Source organism: Astyanax mexicanus, chromosome 4, assembly GCF_023375975.1.
Source record: "Astyanax mexicanus isolate ESR-SI-001 chromosome 4, AstMex3_surface, whole genome shotgun sequence".
Classification (NCBI taxonomy): Eukaryota; Metazoa; Chordata; class Actinopteri; order Characiformes; family Acestrorhamphidae; genus Astyanax; species Astyanax mexicanus.
The window spans coordinates 7344002-7366662 of record NC_064411.1 but is presented as its reverse complement, the minus strand read 5'-3'; the positions used below and the strand labels follow the sequence as shown (position 1 = coordinate 7366662).

General features: G+C 36.6%; 5 protein-coding genes across 12 annotated transcripts in view; 2 read left to right on the top strand and 3 right to left on the bottom strand.

The window, feature by feature from the left end:
• Window positions 1-22661, bottom strand: part of LOC125801377 (zinc finger protein 239-like) — a 503775-nt gene that overhangs the window by 245860 nt on the left and 235254 nt on the right. The window lies entirely within an intron of this gene.
• Window positions 1-22661, bottom strand: part of LOC125801286 (zinc finger protein 239-like) — a 297606-nt gene that overhangs the window by 182999 nt on the left and 91946 nt on the right. The window lies entirely within an intron of this gene.
• Window positions 1-22661, top strand: part of LOC125801152 (uncharacterized) — a 261943-nt gene that overhangs the window by 193499 nt on the left and 45783 nt on the right. The gene's annotated exons all lie outside the window — the stretch shown is intronic.
• LOC111189801 (uncharacterized) overlaps window positions 1-22661 on the top strand; it is a 253995-nt gene that overhangs the window by 201299 nt on the left and 30035 nt on the right. The gene's annotated exons all lie outside the window — the stretch shown is intronic.
• Window positions 207-4711, bottom strand: LOC125801136 (uncharacterized). Of its 2 annotated transcripts, XM_049477313.1 has the most exons (10): window positions 4190-4711; window positions 3577-3685; window positions 2842-3185; window positions 2548-2731; window positions 2366-2452; window positions 2095-2240; window positions 1919-2008; window positions 1511-1815; window positions 885-1100; window positions 207-742 (listed from the first exon to the last, which is right to left on the bottom strand). In XM_049477313.1, the coding sequence occupies exons 3-10, from the start codon at window positions 3183-3185 to the stop codon at window positions 330-332; spliced, it is 1785 nt and encodes a 594-aa protein (XP_049333270.1). In that variant the 5' UTR covers window positions 3577-3685; window positions 4190-4711; the 3' UTR covers window positions 207-329. The 2 variants fall into 2 exon arrangements, with proteins under 2 accessions (XP_049333270.1, XP_049333271.1); XM_049477314.1 differs by lacking the exon at window positions 4190-4711 and having other exon boundaries at window positions 3577-4121.

The window sequence follows — 22661 nt, the reverse complement described above, 5'->3', positions numbered from 1 at the left end:
CACAGATGGGGAAATAAGTCTTTTAAATTGGAAATGGCATGGTGTCATATAGGTGTGATGTAGAATGCTGTCCAATTCCAATATTTTTCAACAACAAACACGCATATGACTTGACAGTTTGACCAATTTATTAAAAATGAAAAACTGCACAATTCAATTTGTCATTATAAATGCTATATACATGTGCAAATAATCTACAGTGTGTGTGTGTGTGAAGTCTAGTAGGCGACAGTACAGGTACAGAATGAGTTGTGGTGCAGGGTGAAGTAAAGTGCTGCGTGCAGTGAGTTCGTATGAGATGGCAGAGGGGTAGGTTGTTGTCCAGGAATTCAAGTATTCAGCCAGTCCAGTCCAACAGTTTCGCCTCCAAGTCCCTCGTCACTGAGAACACCGTAGTCCCAAAGTAGTTCCTCGTTGACCTGAATGTCCGTTAGCGCAAGGAAAATGGGATGCCATCTTGTTCCCTCTGTGAGTGGGAGTTTGAACACGTGTGGCTTCACATTTGGACTTCTCCGTGAATGGTTCATCCAACGACCAAACGTGTCCTGGTGTGGGTGACACTGGCATGGAGAATGTTGGGCGTCTATGCAGACCTTTTCCCCACGTCCCGCAAAGAAGAAGACGTAACAGGCTTCGTCCAAAAGCTGTTGCATTCTCCGATTCCCTTCTTCTTGGGTGACGTACTCTCCATGGTAGTCGCAGACCACCTCTCCCTTGGAAAAGGGCATTGTCGCAATCACCCCTTCAAAAGAGAATAAGACATAGTGGTTAGGGTGGTACTATTAAAAAGAATTAATGGTTAGGGTGGTAATATAAAAAATGCAAACAAATTTTAAAATATGACACGTTTAATAGAATCCTGGCATAATATCAAATGGCCTTACCTTTGTTCTTTGGTGGCCCAAAGTCTTTCAGGCAAAGTCCTTTCCAAGACTGTTCCTGAATACGGCGGATAATGTCTGGACTCTTGATGTGGTCCTTTACGGGGAGCCAAGACTTGACCACATCCATGGCGCTTGGACAGTTGGCCGACCAGTTCTCAGCACGGAGCCGATTGTATACCCTGGCCTCTGAGGGGCGGTTCCTGAACTTGCACTTATCTGTGAAAAAGAGAGAGGACATTGTAGTTGGTTAGAACGTGAACATGTGACAGAAATACAGTTATGGATTATTTTATTACTTGTGTAATAGAGTATTATTACTTGTGTAACAGAGTAGTAATAATTGAGTTTATTTGTTATCACTTTTTTTTGTTTTAATTAGCTTGGAGTCCCAGTTCCTCTGCCCAGAGGGTGGGTGTGTGGCCATTGTTGACAGCCTTCAGCGTCATTATGGCCAGCACCACCCTTATTTGCGGGTAAATATTTTTTTTGTATATATATTTATGTAAAACAAATGGTTCTAAATTGATACTATTTTTTTCTTCTTCTTCTTCTTCTTGCATCTTATATGTAGATAAGACTTGTTGCCCAGAGACCGTGTGTTGATAAAAGAGAGAGGAAGTCATTACCCAAGATATACTGGATGCGCTGTTCCCGCTGGACTGTCCTCCATTTGTTGTGAAAGTAACGGAAGGATTCACGATCAAATCCACCGCCGACAATTTCCTCACATGTGGGTGTCGTGGCATGAACAGTCACCGGAAACAGGTCAAGAAAACTAAGCCAGGTGGACTTAGCCCTCCGCTTCCTTGCAATCGAAGAGGATGAAGGGGAGTGGTCCTTCTTCGGAGCCTGTGGCTGTCCAGTTGCCTGTCCCACAGCATCTGAGCAGGAAGGCTGCTCATCATCCCCCTCTTCAGAACCTGCAGCAGAGCTAAAAGATGGGGCGAGTGTTATAAAGACCAATCCATAAGTAAAAACAACAACAGTTAAAAAACAACAGCGTTTGTTAAATAAGATGCCTTGCTTAAAATTACCTCGGCTGGCAACTGCTGGCAGGGGCAACTGCTGGCAGGGGGGCAACTGGGGCAACTGCTGGCAGGTCGGTCCCTGAAGCCTGTGGATACCTGTGTTAACAAAAGACACACAATGTTATTATAAAGCTATATGTGGAGCAGTGCTTTTGAATGAGCCTTTAATCTGATGGACTTACAGTTCCCATAGCCGCTTCATATCATTAGGTAGATTCACCACAGGAACTCCTTTCTGGCTCAGAAAGAAGATGCCTCCATCATGAACATCGGGACTGGACTTTTTGACACTCCATGACCTGATGTGAGTGAAGTACATCTCCAGCCACTGTATTGAAACAAAAAATAAAAAAGGAACATTGTTCATTTATTGTCTTTGACAAACTACATTCAAAACTGAATTTAAAATTGTACATCTATTATATATATATATATATATAGTACATTTTGTACCTCTTCATGTTGGGGAGTCAGGCTGATGTCAAAGTGTTCAAGGAAAATGCCACTGGTTGATGGGGTTCGAGAAACCCAATGCTCTACCTGTATGGGGAAAAAATTATATTTTCATTAGCCAGTTTGTCTTTATAAAACATTTTAGAGAAATGCAAGGCATTAAGGACAGCAAGAAAAGCTACCTTGAAGTTCAGCACAGCACTCTCTGCCAGTTGATGCTCCTTCAGGAGTATTGCCTCACAGACGTACCGGAACAGTGTCTGCTGACTCTCTTCCACCTGTTGTCCCATTCTCAGTCTACGACTGATATCGAGGACGCCAGATTTCGCTGACTCAAGTACTTGGTCGTAGTCAGGCGTTGAAGATCTACCATGAGAGATAAACATGAAAGACCGAAAAAAAAACACATTAGAATATAGACATGAAAATAAATATGAACTTGTAACTAACAGTGCTATTTAGAAAGTGCCACTCACTCGTCAGCAGCAGCCAAGTCCAAGCGAGTGGCCATGGGCACGTTCGGACTGCTAGCCCTCAACTCTCTCAGGAGAGTAATGGCTTTTATCCTCTGTGCCGTCTGGATGTATCTCTCCCTGGCCTGGTCGGACAGGTCCCGATGGCAGCTGGTCAGATGGCGGTCAAGACGAGACTTCTGATACCCACATCCCGGAACAGGACACAGAGATGTCAGGATCGACACTTTCTGATTCGCCAGCTGAACCAGGATCTTCTTCTCCTCTACGTTTTCCACGTGATGTACTGTGGAAAGGTGCGCAGAGATGGAGGACAGCATCTTCTTGCAAACTGGACAGGGAGCCATCTGAAATAAATGAGCACATTTTTAAACATAGGACAAATAAATTGTGCTATCCAGCGCTTTGGAGAAGTTGAAAAGTGTATCTTACGCCAAAGTGCCAATCAATAAATAAATATATAAGTTAACCAAAACTCATGACAACAACATCTTTTGAAACACACATTAATTTATTGCCAATCCATACATTGAGTCAACCTGCTTTCTATGGTGTACAATTTAAAAAATTGTTAAGCTAAAAACTAGCTTTAACTAATAGTTACATAAGGTAACTTGCATTTTGACGTTTTAAATTGCCTGGTCAATTCAGCTAAATTTATTCTGCATTTTCTGTTTAGCTAGACACCAGTTTAAGGATAGCATCATAATCTATTAGTGCTAGGTAAATTTTACTCACCAGAGCTTCTGGATCCTTGATCAGCAACGGAGAACAAGCAGTCGGCAGTGTAGCTTCAGCGGTGTGTTCCTGGATCAGCAGCGGAGATTCAGCAGTCTGTTCCTCCAGTCTGTAGGGAAAGAAGTGAACTAGTGAAGAAGTGTGCTTCTACTTATACCTGTATAACGGGGGGCGTGTTCGCACCTCAAGTGCTTAACATGTGAATAGCTGATGGGTCCCTAAAGTGTCCTTACGAGGCTGCTGATGGAGGAGGGCTGATGGGTCATTAAGTGTTCTTAAGAGGCTGCTGATGGAGGAGGGAGGTACTCTAAAATTTGTAAGATTGGGTTTTAAGATTTTTAAAAGACAAAATTTCTTTAAAATTACATGTTTAAGTTAATGACTACTACTTATATAATATACAAATAATTCTACAGCAGGTTGTTATACATCTATAAACATACAAATGAATGCAACTGTTGAATTTAAGAGGTAACTAATAAGGTAACTTGCATTTTGACGTTTTAAATTGCCCCGGTCATTTCAGCTACATTTATTCTGCATTTTCTGTTCAGATACACACCAGTTTAAGGATAGCATCATAATCTATCAGTGCTAGGTAAATTTTACTCACCAGAGCTTCTTGGTTAACACACCTCCTAACTCCCCAACCAAAGGTTTTAGAAAGCCCAAAATGTGTCAATCTGTCCGTCTAGTCGCCCTTATAAACCTACACATACCGAGAAATACATATTATTTACCATTATTCAAAAACTTAAAATATACTCTTTTGTGAACAGAGACCATTTGGTGAATGAATACCCTAACTCCCCAACCAAAGGTTTTAGAAAGCCCAAAATGTGTCAATCTGTCTGTCTAGTCGCCCTAATAAACCTACTCATACCGAGAAATACCTAGGTCGGGGAATTTTTTTCGTTACATTTTGAATGGGGAGCTATGCACCTCAAGTGCTTAACATGTGAATAGCTGATGGGTCCCTAAAGTGTCCTTACGAGGCTGCTGATGGAGGAGGGAGGTACTCTAAAATTTGTAAGATTGGGTTTTAATCTTTTTAAAAGACAAAGTTAGTTTTAATTCAAAAACATGAAATATACACTTTTGTTAACATAGACACTTTGGTTAACACACCTGCTAACTCTCTAACCAAACGCTGGGCCTTATAAACGCACTGACGCAAATAAAGCTAAATATCTCGGCCACAGTAAGTCCTAAAATCACCAAAATTTTATGGCTATATCAGACAAATTTTACGATGTTAGCTAGCAAAACCCTTCATCCATATAAATAGTTCATTTTATATGTCTGAAAAAAAAAAATAGAAAATCTGAAAAGCGCCTAAAATCTTCCTGTTTTTTACCATATTTTGGCCATTACATTTTCAACTGAATAATTAAAGTGTCTTAAATCAATTGTGTAAAGGCTTTTAAGTAATATTAATTCATAGATTTGACTCTGAGTTATTTAATATTAGAGTGATAAGCCTTCAAATGTGAGTATGTAATTTCAGGCGGAAAATGGTAAAATAGGCTTGGAGCTTAAAAGGTTAAATAATCGTCTAGTACCAGGTCACCAAATATTAAAGGAATGTTTATCAAACACAGTGTTTGTGATGCATTTAACCCCATGTCCTCCAGATTCAAAATTTATATTTGTTGGCTTGTTTGTCTTCTCCAGATAGCCATAATTGAAAGCATATATCCTGTTTAACAAGGCATCTTTACAGATGAAATGTTCAAATAGCAATTTGACCTCATATTGACCAACCCCTTCCAAAATATCATGCATGATGTCAACAGCATAATCTTCTGCAATATTGAAATATTGCAGTGTATTAAGTATGCTATTTCTCTTAATGCCAAATGAAGAGGGCAATGTTTGATCATCGACCAAGACAACATAATGCTGTTCATTCAGAACAGGTGATCTTAGGGTTAAACATGAGTCATCTTCTGAAAAAATCAACTGAACCAAGGATTTTTCTATTAAGAAAAATCTGCAAAAAATATTTAGATTCCACATACCCAAGAATGCTATGCATGCCCAAGTTATCACCAGTGTACCACCTATGCAAATGAAACAGCAACCCCAGTAATCTTATATTTTCAATTCCCTCACAAGAGGTAGAACAGTGATAGCAGACAAATGTTCATTAATGTAGAATTCACCATGTGAGGGAGATTTCTAAGGATAAAGTAAAGGCAGCCATCTTTATGTATCCCTTTTTTTTAACCTAGATGATTTGCACACTCAAAATCATCAAAGCACAATTGGATTTGGAGAGCAAACTTGTTTTTTTTTTTTTAAAAAGATTATTTGTGAAGTAGCTTCTATCACAGAAGTCCTCATATTTGTCAGACGGCTCATATTTGGAACATATCACAAATATTCTCATTCTTGAACATGAACCGGAGTGTTCCCAATAAAGGAACATGTATATGAACTCGACAACAACTGGAATTTGCTCATAGTTTATAATTCTGCTATTACGTCTGCTATCATACCTTACTCTTATACACAGGTTAACAGGCTGTACTATATTCCATTTTCCCTGAAATATATTGATTATTTGTTCCATTTGCTATTGGAATTAAACTGGCTAAAGGGATTGTCCACCCTTTTAAAAAACTGTTGTATGGCTGATCTGGAGGGATCGTCATCTGAGAGTAAGTTCAATACTTGTTCCTGAATATTAGCTTGCATATCCCCCACAAATTCCTCTAAATTCTCCACTGTAGAAAGAACTACAGTATTTGGTACGCCACTTCCTTAAAGTTTGGCCATAATGGAGACACACAGCTTAATAATAATGTATTATATACATATCCGATGACAATGTTTGGCAATCACACTAATATTGTATTCCAAAAAGGAGCCTTACTTTTGATACAGAAAGTAAGAGCAGTCAATTTTTTAATCAAGTAAACAATAAAATGTGTAGTGTGTAAGTTATTGTACATTTTTATATTAATAATTCAGACTATCTTTTTCACTCACTCTACACATAAAATATTTAGATCAGTTAAAAACTCTCTTGATCCATGAGAAGTAACACTATTAGACAACCATACGTGACCCTCATAATCCAAATTCATGTAAACAAATAAAACATTACAAAACAGGTAAACAGATTTGTATTCTCACTCACTCATAAATCACTGCAGTGTCTGTGTTCCACCAGCAGATGGCCTCCAAGCTCCACCAAAGAACATCTCCTCTAGAAATCTGATCAGGAGCAGATAATGGAAGCTGCTGAATAAAATCATCTCAACAAACAAACAAAAGAAAAGTTTAATGTAAGAATTTACTGTATCTGGACCTGTAATATATTCACGCACTTGATTGAACACACCACACAAAGCTGACAAAACAACAAGTCACAAGATTATTACACACAAAATAAGTATGACATAGAAAACTATTACATTAAAAATCCACACAAATTATATATTATATTGTATTATATACAAATATTTATGATTAATAAAGTAAATCAAACAATTGCGTTAAGGAAATTTAAAACACCTTACCTCCTGCCTTAGACAAACACTAAAACTTTATTCTTACAAAAAAAAAACTGTCATAAAACATTATTTTAGTATCGCTAACAATGTTGTAAATCAGTGCGTAAGAAACTGTGTTGAGTGCGCACCGCATTTCCGCAGCGTGAGGCTATTTTTCTAGATTTTTTATCTTGTACACTACTTAGGGAGCCTAATGAAGAAACACCATGTCTCCTATAGGCATTAAACATACATTATTACACACATTATCAGCCACCAATATCAGGTTAAGAGCTGTTATTATTAAAATAAAAGCTTAAGTGAATATATTTTTCAGTTAATATAGAGTATTTTAAGCTGAATGTAAAATAGGGGACCCTTTAATTCAGCAGGTCTTGTCTCTGGGGGGCACCGAAGTAAACAAAACTTTAATTTCCTAAAAAAACATTTTCTTTCAAAGTCAAACGAGCGCTGGACTTTAATCTACACAGATTTCTCTCCTTAAAACGGATTATTTGGGTGAGTAAAGCTCTTACATTAATTTACAGTAAGCTTAGATTTCCACAATTTTGACTGAAATGGCTGAAAATAGAGGCCGCTACGCTAGATAGCGCTTAGCTACCTAGTCACAAGCCATAGCAACCGCTCACATAGCCGAGTTCTAACACCACTGTGGCTAAATACACTAATTACAATATAAAAGACACACACAGGGGACAGTATGAACACCTACCTGCTGTTTTACTGCTGTTTTTAGCCTCTTTAATTCTACATGCTAATCGCTAAATTAGCTTCAGTCCCCTAGCTTAGCTAGCTAGCTCAGAGCAGGTAGATAACAAGCTGCCACTCTAACTTACCTGTGTCTGGTGAACCGTGTTGTGTAGTAAAACTAATATATTATATTATATTAACTATATATATATATATATATATATATATATATATATATATATATATATATATATATATATATATATATATATATATTGTAGCAAGGAACAAATTTTTTGACAAAAAAAAGTTTTAATTATCTGGATCCTAGTTTTATAATTTGCAATTTTCCACTGATTTAATTTATTTTCAACTTCCAGTTAATTTCAGCACATTTATATTTTGTTATAAAGTCCTATAATTTTTATTTGATTTTTAATTGCTAAGTTCAAAAATAGAGGATCATTTCATCCCATCCAGATGTCTTCTGTTTTATCCAAATTGAATTTTGCTCCTGCTGCGTCTTCATAAATTCTATAATCCTGAGCTCTTGCTGATTTCTTACGATTACTGTGATGTCGTCATCAGCAAAGTCTGTAAGTTTAAAAGATTCTTTACCTAAGATATCAATTCCTTTAATTCTGGTATAATTTTTAATTTTATTTAAAGGGGACTAACTGCTAACACACACATAATACTGCACTTAAAGGGCAGTCTTGTTTGAGTCCTCTATGTGTCTCAAATTCTGTTAAAATAGCTTTAGCATTAATTTCATATAATAACTTGATCTTATGAAGGAAATTTGGTGGAAAACCATAGTGCTGCAAATCATTCCATAAATATTTCCTGGACACATAGCCAAAAGCCTTTTTCTGATCTAAAGTAATTATCTAAAATTCCTTATCATTATTTAAATTCATTCATTTATTATAAATCAAGGTAATCACAAATTTAAAGAACAAGTCATTCATTTTTCCATCTCTAATACCTTCATTAAAATAATTTTGTAATAAACTATAATAATGTCTTATAACATTTCGGAGGTTAACCGTCTGGTCCTGGAGTTTTCCCATCATGTAAATCCTTATTTACTTCAACAATTTCTTCCTTTGTAATTGGTTGATATTGACGAGAGGTCCTCTGCTTGTAATTTTAAACAGCCTGATAAAAATTGTGATTTTTTTGTTTCCTTTATAATTTTCTGCTTTTCTTTTTATTTTCTATTACATTCACATGCTCATCTCTAATCCCTTTAATCATTTTCATTTCTCTTATCATTTACCCATTTAATAACATTTCCTGTGTTTCCTGAGTAACTATTATCCATACCTGCTTAAAGTGGTAAATTTAAAAATGTTTATTTATTTTAGACAATCCTGACTTTAATTTTAAAAGATATCTTAATCTCTATAGTTTTATTTCTTTTGCTTTGAATTTCCACATATTCTGCTGTAAGTTTACTGTAAAATTCATTTTGTTCACTTTTTAATTTTTCACATTTATGTATCAGAAACATTTTAATTTGACTTTTTAAAGTATCCCATAATTTTGCATTAGAGTGGGTTTAAACTTCCACATCTTTAGTTTTTCTAATTTTTAGTAATATTTTTAGGCACTGTGTGTTTCACTTCCAGAACCCCCGTTGTTCTCTGATTCCCAGATTTAATTTTACATGAGTTCAGTTCTATAATTTAGGACCTTTATATCTTTAGTAACATATATTCTATCAATGCGTGTTTTAACTCGAGAATCAAAACGAGTAAAGTCTCTCTAAAGAGGAAAAAGTTCTCTAAAGGAATCTTTTAGCCCATGTTATACTTATCCCAGTAATTTCCCTTCTCCTGTAATATTAACTGTATTATCTGCAACCCTGTCTTTCAGACAAGTCACCACATAATACTACAGGGAAAACCTACAGACAGGATTTGATAAGATTTTTAGAAATTCTATTTTTATTTCCTAAAAGACTTTGATGTCCAATATGTGGTGTCAGAAAAGTTTTGGGTATACTTTTACATTTTGGATAAGGTAATTAAAAAAAATTAAATGCTTCCTTGTATCTTTTACAAATGTTGAACCTTGTTTTTCAAGACCCTGGTGAATCAGGAAATGTAGAACATGACTGATTTTTTATCACCAGCATCCATACACACACTGTAAAATCCAAATATAACATTTTTTTTTTTTTTTACATTTTTGTCTGCATTTGATGTTCTCAACCGGAACTTAAATAATGGAAATAAAAGACTGGAGGTGAATTATTGTTTCAGTTCAGTTTAAACCCTGATTTATCATTGTGCTCTATGTAAAACTTAAGATACAATGATTTAGAGTGAAGTTGGTGCAAATCACATGAAAATTAGCATAAAATTGCATCTGCATAAAGGGGTTATCGTCATTTTCTTTTGATTGTGGGACCCGTCCTTCATATTTCTCCACTTTCTGATGATTCGCTTGACCAGTCGCTTTCATCTGAACTTCCATCTGAGTTTGATTCTTCACCCTCTTCATAAAGCTCCTCTTAAGACACTTATTTTTTCCGCTTCTCCACTCTGGACTGATTTAGACACTTGCTCTTCCTCTACGATCTTGATAGTGTTGATGATCGTACCTTGAACTTGCATCTGTCCTGTCTCTATCTCTGTAGATGCCCCGGATTCTGTGCGTTTTAGATCACTTGGTCTTGGAAAGCCTAGTCTTTGCTTGAATTTGTTGGCGTAGGATTTAGGGCATGTGAAATAGTTGTGTCCCACGTCTGAACACAAAGTACAAATGGCAGCGTTGTCTCATTCCACTCTAGTCTTAGAAAGGAACCGCAGGTTATTTGTTTAATCCGCACTTCACTCCAGCAGCCACAATGAACAGAAACACAGACTGCTGTTAGGCTCCGCCTCCAAATGAGTGAACGTACACAAGGCAGTGATAACCAATCAAAATAATCATTTAACCAAATTATCTACAGCATCTTTACGTAGTTTCACTTGATGCTTCATACCACGTTCCACGATAATCCACTGGTTTAACTGCAGGCTTCAGAATATCACAGCAATGTTTTAAATATAGCTCGGAGTCATAATCAGAGATGTGTCCAGTCCAGAATTTTACAAGTGTCTTTACATCCATGCTGGTAGAGGAAAAAAATCTTTCCAGTTTTGCTGGTTGGTAGAGTAAAGTTGAGGGAGAACATGGAGAGCTTTCTCCTGTATTAAAGCAGATCTCAAACTCTCTTCGATTAGACAGACTTATGAAGTAGTAGATGTCTTACAAAGTAATGAGACTGAAGACTGAAAGAGGAGCTCACAGACATGATCACGGCTGGGTGCTTCTCCTGATCCAGAATCTGATGAAGCGGTCGCTGTAGGCTCTGCGTGACATTAAGTTCTCTAAAAAGTGTCATTTTAATAACTCGATCTTGAGCTGTGTAAACATTATGAATTATACATTTCTTGTTGTTCTAAAAACAATCAATATAGATTGACCTTCCGGGAATCAATTATCTGTAGTTAATTATTTCAAACAATTGATTATAGAATAATAAATCAATTCCATCAGCTTTACATTCTCCAATAGAAAAGAAGGAATAACCATTATCCCACATTTTTGGGGGGATTTTCTATATCTTCATATGTATTTACTTTCGTTTACTGTAACCACAACACACCAAATCTCTGCTTTTTTTTTCCTTTTAAATATACTTAATTTCTTGGGCGCCGAGTGGTCCAGCAGTCTAAAGCGCTGCCGGCGAGAGCAGGAGGTCGCCGGTTCGAACCCCAGCTCATGCAGCTTTGCCATCAAGCTGCCGGCGTTAGAGGGAGCAAAATTGGCCCTGCTCCCTCTGGGTGGGTAGATGGCGCTCTTTCCCAAATCACTCCTATGGTGATGTCTGCAGCACAGGGCGTCTGTGAGCTGATGTACCGGAGCCGAGCCGCTGCGCTTTCCTCCAAGCGCGCTGGCTGCTCGGTAATGCTGCATCAGCAGCAGCTCGAAAAGAAGCGGTGGCTGACTTCACATGTATCGGAGAAAGCATGTGTTGGTCTTCACCCTCCTGGTGTGTTGAGGTAACACTAGTGATAGGGGGAGTCCTAATGAATGGGTTGGGTAATTGGTCGTGTAAATTGGGGAGAAAATGGGAAAAATTTTAAATAAAATTAGAAAAAAAAAAAAAGCTTAATTTCTCATTCCTGTTCTTTTTATACTGAATCCCCCAACATTGCATAGTGCAATATTAAGTCAGACAGAGGAGATAAAGAAATGTTTATTTCTTTTACTTTTTCTTAGTGTACTGTTCATTCGGCTTCTAACCTCTTTTTTTAGGTTGTCCGATTCCACTGGAAGAACCAGGATCAGCATGGAGATCTGAACCGGGCCTGGATCAGACCTGGACCTGGTCTAGATCAGACCGGCTGGAGAACAATCAGCTGTAACAGATCAATAATGCTGTAAACTGAAGAGAAATGCGCAGATATAGATTGATATTTATTGATCACAGTGTAGTTTATGCTGTTTAAAGCGCATTACTGCTTAATGTGGACTTTGATCTGTTGGGGAGATAAAAACACGGAGCTGCTATAAAGGCGTGTTTATATGAAGTAGCGCTGTTCAACCAGCAGGGGGAGCAACGGAGCTCAAGATCACGTGGTGTGTTAGTGTTTTAAATTATACTTAAATAATCTGTGTATTCTGATTCAGTAACATTATAATACTATTATTCAGGAAATTCTGATCCTCTGCTTTTGTGTAGATCAGGTTAAAGGATTGGGCATGTCAGGGGTTTTCATGGCCTTTTCCTGTGCATGTGAATAGAGTTTAGATCGGCCCCAAAAAATCCAGCTCAACCAGAACCCGGGCCTGACCTGGCATGACTCATAAACTGTCATTATGAGTCTGATTAAAACCCCACATTTCTTTAGCACGTAGAGTTTAAAACCTGTTTAACTACAATTCTGAGCGGCAGGTGCCTGTATTTCCTCATATCATCAAAAAAGTTTTCATTATCTTGTCTGCTGGTTCACACCCCCACGAGTTGATTAGCGCACATATTTGAGCAAAGTGCAGAGTTTTTAATTTTATTCATGAGGAGCTGCGGCTGCAGACCAATGGAGGAGCTCACGTGTGCGCAGTGCACAGGCCAGCAATGAAACTAACTATAATTTCATTATAATGATTATATTACCATTCTAACCTGTGCAACATCATAAATATCACTCATTTGATTTGTTACTTTGCTGTACTGTGATTTTTACACAATAGCATTATATTCAAATAATTACTAGCATTGAAAAACATCACAAACCATTTTTTTTACTCTACATGAACTCTACTAAAGACCAGTGCTATAGATACTCACTGCTGTATTCTATTTGTTTGGATTTATGCTGCTTTTCTTGGTTCTCGTGGTCAGAGATACAGTTGCTGCTTCACTTGAAGATGCTGCAGCTTCAGGGTCTTTTGCTGTTAAAGTAGAAGTAGCTTTTTAATCTATTAAATATCTCTCCCTGTGGCTGAACTACACCAAACCATTCAACAAGTTCGACTTAAACATGTTTTATTTTGCAAATAAATTAACTTTGTATCATTCTGTTAACGCAACATCTTAAATTATATTTTCTATACTATTTACATATCCTTAAAATAATTTTACTTTGCAGCACTGCTGCCCCACAGGTTGAACATTACTGATGTAATATATATAGTATGAAAAAGAGAAAGAGAGAGAGAGAGAGAGAGAAACTGTGAGACAAGGCTAATGTATTATATACACACACATGCATTATAAATGTAAATGTCAGATGTAAAATGAATTACTTCACACTGTCAAAGTCCAAAGAAGAAAGAAGTAAATATCACGTTTGATATTTTGTATAATGACACTAGAAATTGTACATATGATGATATATTTAATGGCCAAATTGCACTTTGGGCCTAATTCCCAGGTCATTTTCTCATCAGTTTTAAGTGAAAACACTGACTGTCAGAGTTAAGACATAATATATCAGACAGTCAGAATCCCGAAGCATAACAAATATTACTGTGGATTTTTTCCATAATGATTCTGTGAACACAGCACATGATGTAATATAAGAAAAGGTCAAATTACACTTTGGGTCTAATTCCCAGGCAATAATCTCTTCGTTCTCCTCATTTTTCCTTTTTTTCTCCTAGATTATGATGTCATATAGTTGCACTTCTCAAATGTCCTTTTGGTTTTCCTAAATACTTTTTCTCATTAATGTGAGATGATATTAAGTAAAACGTATTTGATAAAACAATTTTAACTGATTGATAATTGATTTGTGATGTGAGACTGTTGACTAGAATAACGGCTTGTTGTCTGTTTCCTTTAGTGTTTCATCCTGATTGTCAGTAATTCATTTCACCTGCACTCCTGAACAGGTAAACCTACTGAACTACTAAAGCTGAGGTGGTATAATAAGTGCTGGTATATGAAATTCAATATATTCCGCTGGAGATCATGTTTTTGTGGAGCTGGTAGAAAACACCAACCTCTGCGGATTCCCAAGTTATTCACTTCATGTATATTTTCAAGTAGTTTTGTTCATGCTTTTATAAATGGAATCATGTTTAAAATAGTGTTGCTTAAAAATACATTGTCATCTTACAACAAACTAAAACTGGACTTTATTGAGAATTTAAGTGACACACCAACACAAAGTAACACATAATTGTACAAGTGAAATGAAAATCATACATTGTTTTGAATATGTTCATCAAATAAAAATCTGAAAAGTGTGACGTGCAAAAGTATTTACTTTTTGGGGTTTGTCTCTACCAGCTTTGGATTTTTGCCCCATCCTTAGCTAAAGCTAAGCCAGGTTAGCATCTGTAAACAGCAAGCTTAATGGGATTATTTCTAGTTCTCATCATATCAACACCTGGTTTGGTCAATTGTTAAATTTGGTAAATCAGGTGAGCTGCTGATGGAACTGAACATATACACATGCTGGCTGAGGGCATACAGTAGAAATCTGGAACTACACTTTGTTCTTCAGCTTGGCTCACAGGATATAACATACTTAAGAATTCCTTGTTATTTTTTACTTTATGTATTATGTTTATTTGCATCTGTTCAAATCATATGTGGTGCTTTTTTTCAGGTAAAACACTCATATTTCTGAGATAAATGGATTAGTGCTTTTGTGCCCAAAACTTAAAACAAAAATGCTGTATATACTACTTCCATAATGTCCCAACAATTTCTGATTTGGGGTTCTAAAAGAGAGATGAGACTACATTTAAACTTTTAAGCTAGATCTAAATTTCAATCCTCATAACCTGATTTGTCTTGATTTGTAGTACTACTTAGCTTTTAAACTGAAAAGTGGAGCTCTCTTTTTTGAGCGCTGGATAAAGATGGTTTATTAGTTACACCTTTACAGTGTGAATCTCGTTCAGTTCTACAGTGTAATTTTTATTTAATTTCAAGTTTCAAGATGATACATATAAACCACAATAGAAGACAGCATAAAAATATACATCATACATTCCTACAGTTTTTAGGTATTTCTTATTCAAGAAATTCTAAGGATTTTAAAAGTGAAGTAAATCAAGTAAGAAGATTTTGGTATTGATGTCAAGTATTTACAACAGTGAATGTAGTATTTACTTAATAAAATAATAATATTAATATTATACTCTATATAAAGCCCAGTGTATGAAAAAAGAAACATTATATCACCAAGGTTCATATTCACAGAGATGTTAGTTTTCTTCTTAAAAAAAGAAGAAAAGTCTTGCCAGAATTTAGATACAATGAAACATTGAAAAGAAAGATGTGATACTGATTCACATTCTGATTGACCAAAGGAGCATTAAACACTGAAGGGGAATGCTCAATCTACCCACCTCTTACACATGTGATCTCACATAAACTGTGTTTTGTAGCAACAACATCTGTCCCATCTCTTCCAAAACAGGGCAGATCATAACAGAAACAGAATCAACCCCTCAAAATTAGCTCCTTTTTTGAATACCAATCTTTGCTAAACTTTGCAAAAAACATCACCTGCTTCCACTGTATATAGTTGCAAATTCACAAATAATATACACATTTAGAGATTCGACCTGTTTGTGTATTTGAGATGTTTTTATAATGTATTTATTTATACAAAAAACTTATAAATAATACATATTTAATTTAATGTATGGTTTACACTACTAATTAAACATAAGTTTAAACATAATTTGGTAATAAAATGATTTAAGCAACCACAAAAAATCTAAGGAGCCACTTGGGAGCCGGAATTTCCATCGCTAATGGGGTAGTTCTGGTTCACCTAAACTGATCAGGGTCAGAGTTACCTCCCTCAGCGAATGCTATTGGCTGATGTTTCCAAGGTTTGTAACGGACCGCCATCTCCCGGAGCCGGAGAAAGAAGGACAGCAGGAGAGTTAGCTAGCTGGCTATGATAACATCCAAACAACCAGCTCTCCGGCCCTGTCTGCCCGGGTTAGCGCCTGCGGGAAAACAGCGCCGGAGAGCCCGGTCGTTGTTTGGATGTTAGCATAGCCAGCTAGCTAACTCTCCTGCTGTCCTTCTTTCTCCGCCTCCTCCGGCTTTCTCCGCCTCCTAGGCGGTCCGTCACAAACCCTAACAATATAAGCCAATAGCATTCGCAGGGGGAGGCGACCCTGACCCCTGAACAATAAATATATTATCTATAAGAAAATCTCATGAATATGTGGTTTAACAATAACATTTTGTTCATTCACCAGTTACTTATAATCATAGTTTAAACTCTTGTTAGCTGATGAGCACCTCCTACCTAAATCGCTGCACATACCTGTTATTGATTCCCGAAAGAATATTAAGAAGGTCTAAAATCAGTTGATTAATTTGATGCAAAATTTGAAGTATTTCTATCGCTCTTTGGTGTAAATGGGTGAGACTCTGTATAAGATCTTCTATTTGGCCACCGACCGCCCGCAGTCTCTCCATTACTAAAATAACGGAAAACCGTTGAAATCGTTTAAAAATAAACAACTTAACCCCTCTCCACAGCCTCCTGTAATAATAAATATTATAATAAAACATGTTAGCAAATTGTTATTTTACTAAGAAATTTTAATAATAATAATAAAAGTTGTTGTTGTTGTTCTTATTATTATTATTATTATTATTATTATTATTATAATACAATGCAATAAAATACGAATGTGAAAAAAATATATATATTTATAAAATGATCAGCCTTTGACAGATAAGCACTTGTATAATGATTACTGATTTACAAACCTAATTTCTTACCTCATGAGCTGTTACTTTGGAACAATAAATATGTTATGTGTAAATCTCATGAATATGTGGTTTAAAAATAACATTTTGTTCATTCAACAGTTACAGTTAATGATATCCATAGTTTTAACTTGTAACCTGATGAGTTCCAGGGTCATTCCTGGGATTGGGTGCCATTGGACCCCAAACCTTTTTGACAATTAAATATTATTATACATTTTTCATGTTTTTTTGTGGTCAAACTCATTTTTGGCATACAATTTGTAGCATTAATTTAAACATTTTCATGAAGTTTCTGACCTAGGATATCCACCCTGCCACAGACATAGGCATAACATGGAAAGACATATGGTTTAAAATGATGTAAAAAAACCTTAATTGATTTAATTTTATTTAATTAAACATCCCAACACTCTTTAAAAACAGCAGCACCTGCTTGTGTACTAAACCCATCCCAGAGCCATATGATAGCAAACCCTTTAAGGAAATATCTTTATGACCCTTTGTTGTTAATGTATCAAATAAAATTTGTCTTTGTGAAGAATGTTTTACACAGTGTAATAGTATATGTTCTGGTGTCTCCCTGTGTGTGCAGTACCGGCAAAGCCCTGTGTGTTTGTGAATAAGATGTAATGTAGAGTTCCGCGTGGGGGAGTGATGGGGTTAAATATAAATCCGCAAAAAAACAGTTAAATGTTAATATAGGTCCATACTGTTCTGACCACTGACTGATCCAGAGAAGTATCTCTTCTGGACTGGTTTGACAAGCAGAGAGGTCCCTGACCAATGAGTTCAAAATTAATTAGGTTATTTGGAGCAAATGAGCAAAACCAGAGCAAAAATATAGAGTTTACATATGTTTAATATTTACTAATTCTATATATATATATATATATATATATATATATATATATATATATATATATATATATATATATAAAATTATGAATCTTTGAAATGAGCTCTGGCTATAATTTCAGCATCAGCTCACAGTAGCAGTAGCTAGACCCTCTCCCTACAGGTCTGGTCAAAGCCTGCCTCCCTTCCTTGCTCCCTCTAATTTCCGCTATTATCCATTCTTCTCTCTCCACTGGAACTGTTCCTGCATCATTTAAAACTGCTGCAATAACCCCAATCTTAAAAAAAATCTGGTGCTGACCCCACAAATTTTAATAACCTACGGCCAATCTCTAATCTACCCTTTATCTCAAAAATCCTTGAGCTCTGTCTTGCAACAACCTGTATGAACAGTTCCAATCTGGATTTCGCCCTCTCCACAGTACAGAAACCGCGCTCATAAAAATCACTAATGACCTCCTCATGGCAGCTGATTCCGGTTTACTTTCCATCCTCATCCTTCTTGACCTTAATGCAGCATTTGACACCATTGGTCACACCACACTCCTCAATAGACTAGTTTCCATTGGTATCACTCAGACTCCTCTAAATTGGTTTAAATCATACCTCACCACCCGCACTCAGTTCATTCAGCTCAAAACTTTTACTTCTCTGCCTTCTCCTGTCACTTCTCCTATTCATCATTTATCTCCTTCCCCTTGGTAATATCTTCCGCAAATACAACATCCATGTCCACTGTTATGCGGACGACACCCAGCTTTACCTTGCCACCAAACCCACCTCTAATCTTCCACCCTCCTACCTTACTGACTGTTTGGCTGAAATAAAATTATGGTTCAATTCAAATCTACTAAAACGTTCTCCTCCTAGGCACAAAATCAATTCTATCCAAAACCAACAGTCTGTCTCTTAACATTGACAACTGTTCCGTCTCCCCCTCCCCACAGGTAAAGAGTCTGGGTGTCATCCTGGACAGTACTCTTTCATTTCAATCACACATCAACAACATTACCCAGTCTGCCTACTATCACCTCCGCAATATAAACCGTCTTCGCCCTTCTCTTACTGCTCATGCCACTGCCATTCTTGTACACAGCCTTGTTACCTCTCGATTAGACTATTGCAACTCTCTTCTCTTTGGTCTCACCAATAAAACTCTCCATAAGCTTCAACTGGCCCAGAATTCAGCTGCCCGTATCATCAGTAGAACCCCCTCCTTCCATCACATCACTCCTGTTCTCCAACAGCTCCACTGGCTCCCAGTAAAGTTCCGTATCAATTACAAAATCCTTCTGCTCACCTTTAAGGCCATTCACAATCTTTCTCCACCATATCTCTCTATATCTCTCATATTCCCTCCGATCTTCCTCCTCCATCCACCTTACCATCCCCACTGCTCGCCTCACCACCATGGGGAGCAGAGCCTTCAGCCGCTCTGTTCCCCAACTCTGGAACTCTTTACCACCTCATATCAGACAAATTAACTCACTCTCACAATTCAAATCCACACTCAAAACTCACCTGTTTAAACTTGCCTATTCCATCTGATTGTTTTCTCTTTTTTAACCTGTTTTTTAAATGTTGTGTATTTTGTATGTTTTATTTAATGCTTATTTTGCACTTGTAAGGTGTCCTTGAGTGACAGAAAGGCGCCTTAAATAAAATGTATTATTATTATTATTATTATTATTATTATTATTATTATTATTATTATTATTATTATTGTGGGCAACGATTGTACATATTATCACATGTATGTATCTCTTGCTACCTATATTTATTTTTACTAGAATACATTTCTTTATGTGCATTGTTCATTTTAAACGCTCTAAAAAACAATTTAATGCTCATCAATAAAAGTGGTTTAAAGAAGCACACAGAAATACATGGTTTGGATAGTGGACAGTGAAAATCAAAGGTGGGCAATATCGAGGATATCACCAGTGCTTACATAACACTGATCCAACTGTACATTTAATTACAGGGTATAAGAATCATTCATAAATAAATGTTTAGTTGGATGATTTGCAGAACAAACACTAATGTAGAGTATAGAGTATTATAGAGTATTTGAAAAGCAGTTTTTAAGAATCTGTTACTGCTAATTAATTTTGAATGTCTAAACAAGGGAATAAGTATTGTCAAGTCAAGTCAAGTCATATTTATTTTCTAAAGCACATTTAAAAACCACAAGAGCTAACCAAAGTGCTGTACAATACAGACAGAAGTTTGAGCAAAACATGTATAAGACTCAAGGGCGTAGGAGCGGGCTTGATATTGGGGGGGACACATTTGCCAATATGAACCCAAGCCCACTCAATAGTTTCCTAGAACAACATTTGTGGAAATTACTTTTAATTAAAAGTAAATTATTATTATAAGGAGATTTTACAACCTAAACATGTTACTCCACATTACAGCTACTGTTGTTAGAAAAATTATGCAAGCAATGTCTGAATTATCACCTAATATTTAAAATAATATAACAGATTATTATTATTATTATTATTATTATTATTATTATTATTATTATGTATTGGCATGTCAATTCTGTTGTATATTTACATTTTCTCCTGCACTTTTATTTTTTTCTACTGAGAGCTCTTCTTAAGATGGTGTCCTTTTATGTAAAAGAATGTAACTTTACGTTTCATAGAGATTTTTATAAACTTCAGGACATGTGGTCTTACTGTGAACTACAAATGAACAGAAGTCACGTTACAGCAGTGTTTCTCAACCCAGTTCTTATATATTCTACTGCATATTAAAACTGTTCTGCATATTCTAGAGCTTCCTCTGGTGGATATACATGATTAATTTAGGCTCCATAGGGGGCTAAAGGATTTTAACAGGTAAACTCAGTAAATGACTGTTTATTAGCTGATCAGCTGGATCAGGTGGAAAACACTAGTTTAGGGCAGTGATCGGGGTTAAGTAACTGCTTTAAACTACCAACTTAAAGTACTGTACGAAATTCTGGCGATCATCTACATCCAGCTTCTAGATAACCAGTTAGTTAAATCAATTTTCGTTCATTATAGCTCACAGTAAGTCCTGTAATCCTAAATGAATAAACAGTTTGAAAATTAAAGTGATTAGCTGATCAGGTACAGGGAAACATTACATATATATTTTATTTTTTTCCTTTAACCCTGACTCCCAATCTAGCTAATTCCAAAGATAAGCTTACACACTAACACAGCTGCAGTTTATTAATCACAGTGGGTTTAAACTGTGTGCTGATTCAGAGACGTGTGTTTTTAACCAGCTATCAGAAACATATCATCACAGTTGAAGTGGTTAGCCTATCGTTACCTTTCTTTTAGAAAAATCTCCGTATATCCAGATCTGTTTTAAAATCAGCTGAAGCTGCTGCGTCCCGATCCCGCTGCTAAATCTCACAGCGAGGGGGCGGGGCTTCCCCAACAGCAAACTGCCTCTGCTCCGCGCGCCGCAAAACCAGCAAGCTGATTGGCTGTTTCTACTGAGAGGCGTGACTTAATACCTGAACCGGCTCCGTGATAGGTCCGGTCTGTCTCCTCATTAATAGTACAGCTGATCTGAGCGAACTGATATCATTTTTGGGGGGGACAAATCCACCTGTTTCTAATATTGGGTGGGACATGTCCCACCCATCCCCCCCGGTTCCTACGCCTATGCGCAGGGACATGAAGTCCGAGATATTAGACAAGCTTGCGCAGGCCATTTTTGACATCAAAGCATATCCTGATGCAGGGGAGATTGCGTCAGTTGCATCGGCTCTTGTACATAAACATCCATGCCTTACTGAACCTGGCACAGGTTCTGGTTGGGATGGCTGGGTGATGAGCATTAAATTCAAACTTGGCAACTACCGAGCGAAATTGCGGGATGCCGGATGCTCAGAAGTAAATGTCAACCGCAAAAGAGAAAGTGGTGAGGCGGAAGGGCTCAAGGCCCGCATGAAGAAGTCTAAAAGAGCAGAGGTCAACTTTTTACCTGATCACCCAGTAGGCCAGACAGATGAATCTCTTGAGAAAGAGTGGCCATGATTGAAGAAACTCTGAAAAAGAGGATGGATGCATTAACTAGCTGGCTAAATTTGGTGCATGACTAGCTAACCTAGGTTAACTAACTAGCTTAGCTAACTGCCTGGGTAAACTATGGAAGCCCATTCCTGCCACCTAAAAAAAATTAAATAATAATTTTACTATTAAGTTAACTGCTATCTCAATATTTTGAGATACTAAGTCATTATTTTGGTATACTATCTCAATATTTCGAGGTACTATCTCATTATTTTGAGATAGTATGTCATTATTTTTAGATACTATTTCAATATTCTGAGATATTGAGAAATATTGCTGCTTGTAGAAGAATCATACAATATCAAAATAAGCCTCCGGAGATATTAGATTAATTTAATAACACACTGGACTTCTATTTTAGTGTGTTAAAGAGAGTGGCTGTGGCTCCGACTATTCTGTATGGTATGTATGTGTATAATTGAGCAGAACAGCGATGTGGAACTCAATTAGTCAACTCCTTACTGTTACAGCAGAAAACAGTTCACAAAATGATGACGTAGTATCTCAAAATAATGACTTACTATCTCAAAATAATGACTTAGTATCTCAAAATAATGAGAGCAGTTTACTTAATAATAATTTAAAAAATGTGCTGGATTATTTTTACTTTTTTAGGTGTCGGGAACATGCTTCCATAGTTTACTCAATAGTTTAATAAAATAAAAAAATGCATAGATAACCCAGTTAGTTAGCTAT

Bases quoted from the DNA above. Each gene is read 5' to 3' on its own strand.
- LOC125801136 (XM_049477313.1), bottom strand. From the start codon at position 3,185: ATGGCTCCCTGTCCAGTTTGCAAGAAGATGCTGTCCTCCATCTCTGCG. The intron at 2,732-2,841 runs GTGAGTGGCACT...CTCTCATGGTAG, and splicing joins GACTTGGCTGCTGCTGACGA to ATCTTCAACGCCTGACTACG. The intron at 1,101-1,510 runs GTAATGACTTCC...TCTTTTTCACAG, and splicing joins GCGCATCCAGTATATCTTGG to ATAAGTGCAAGTTCAGGAAC.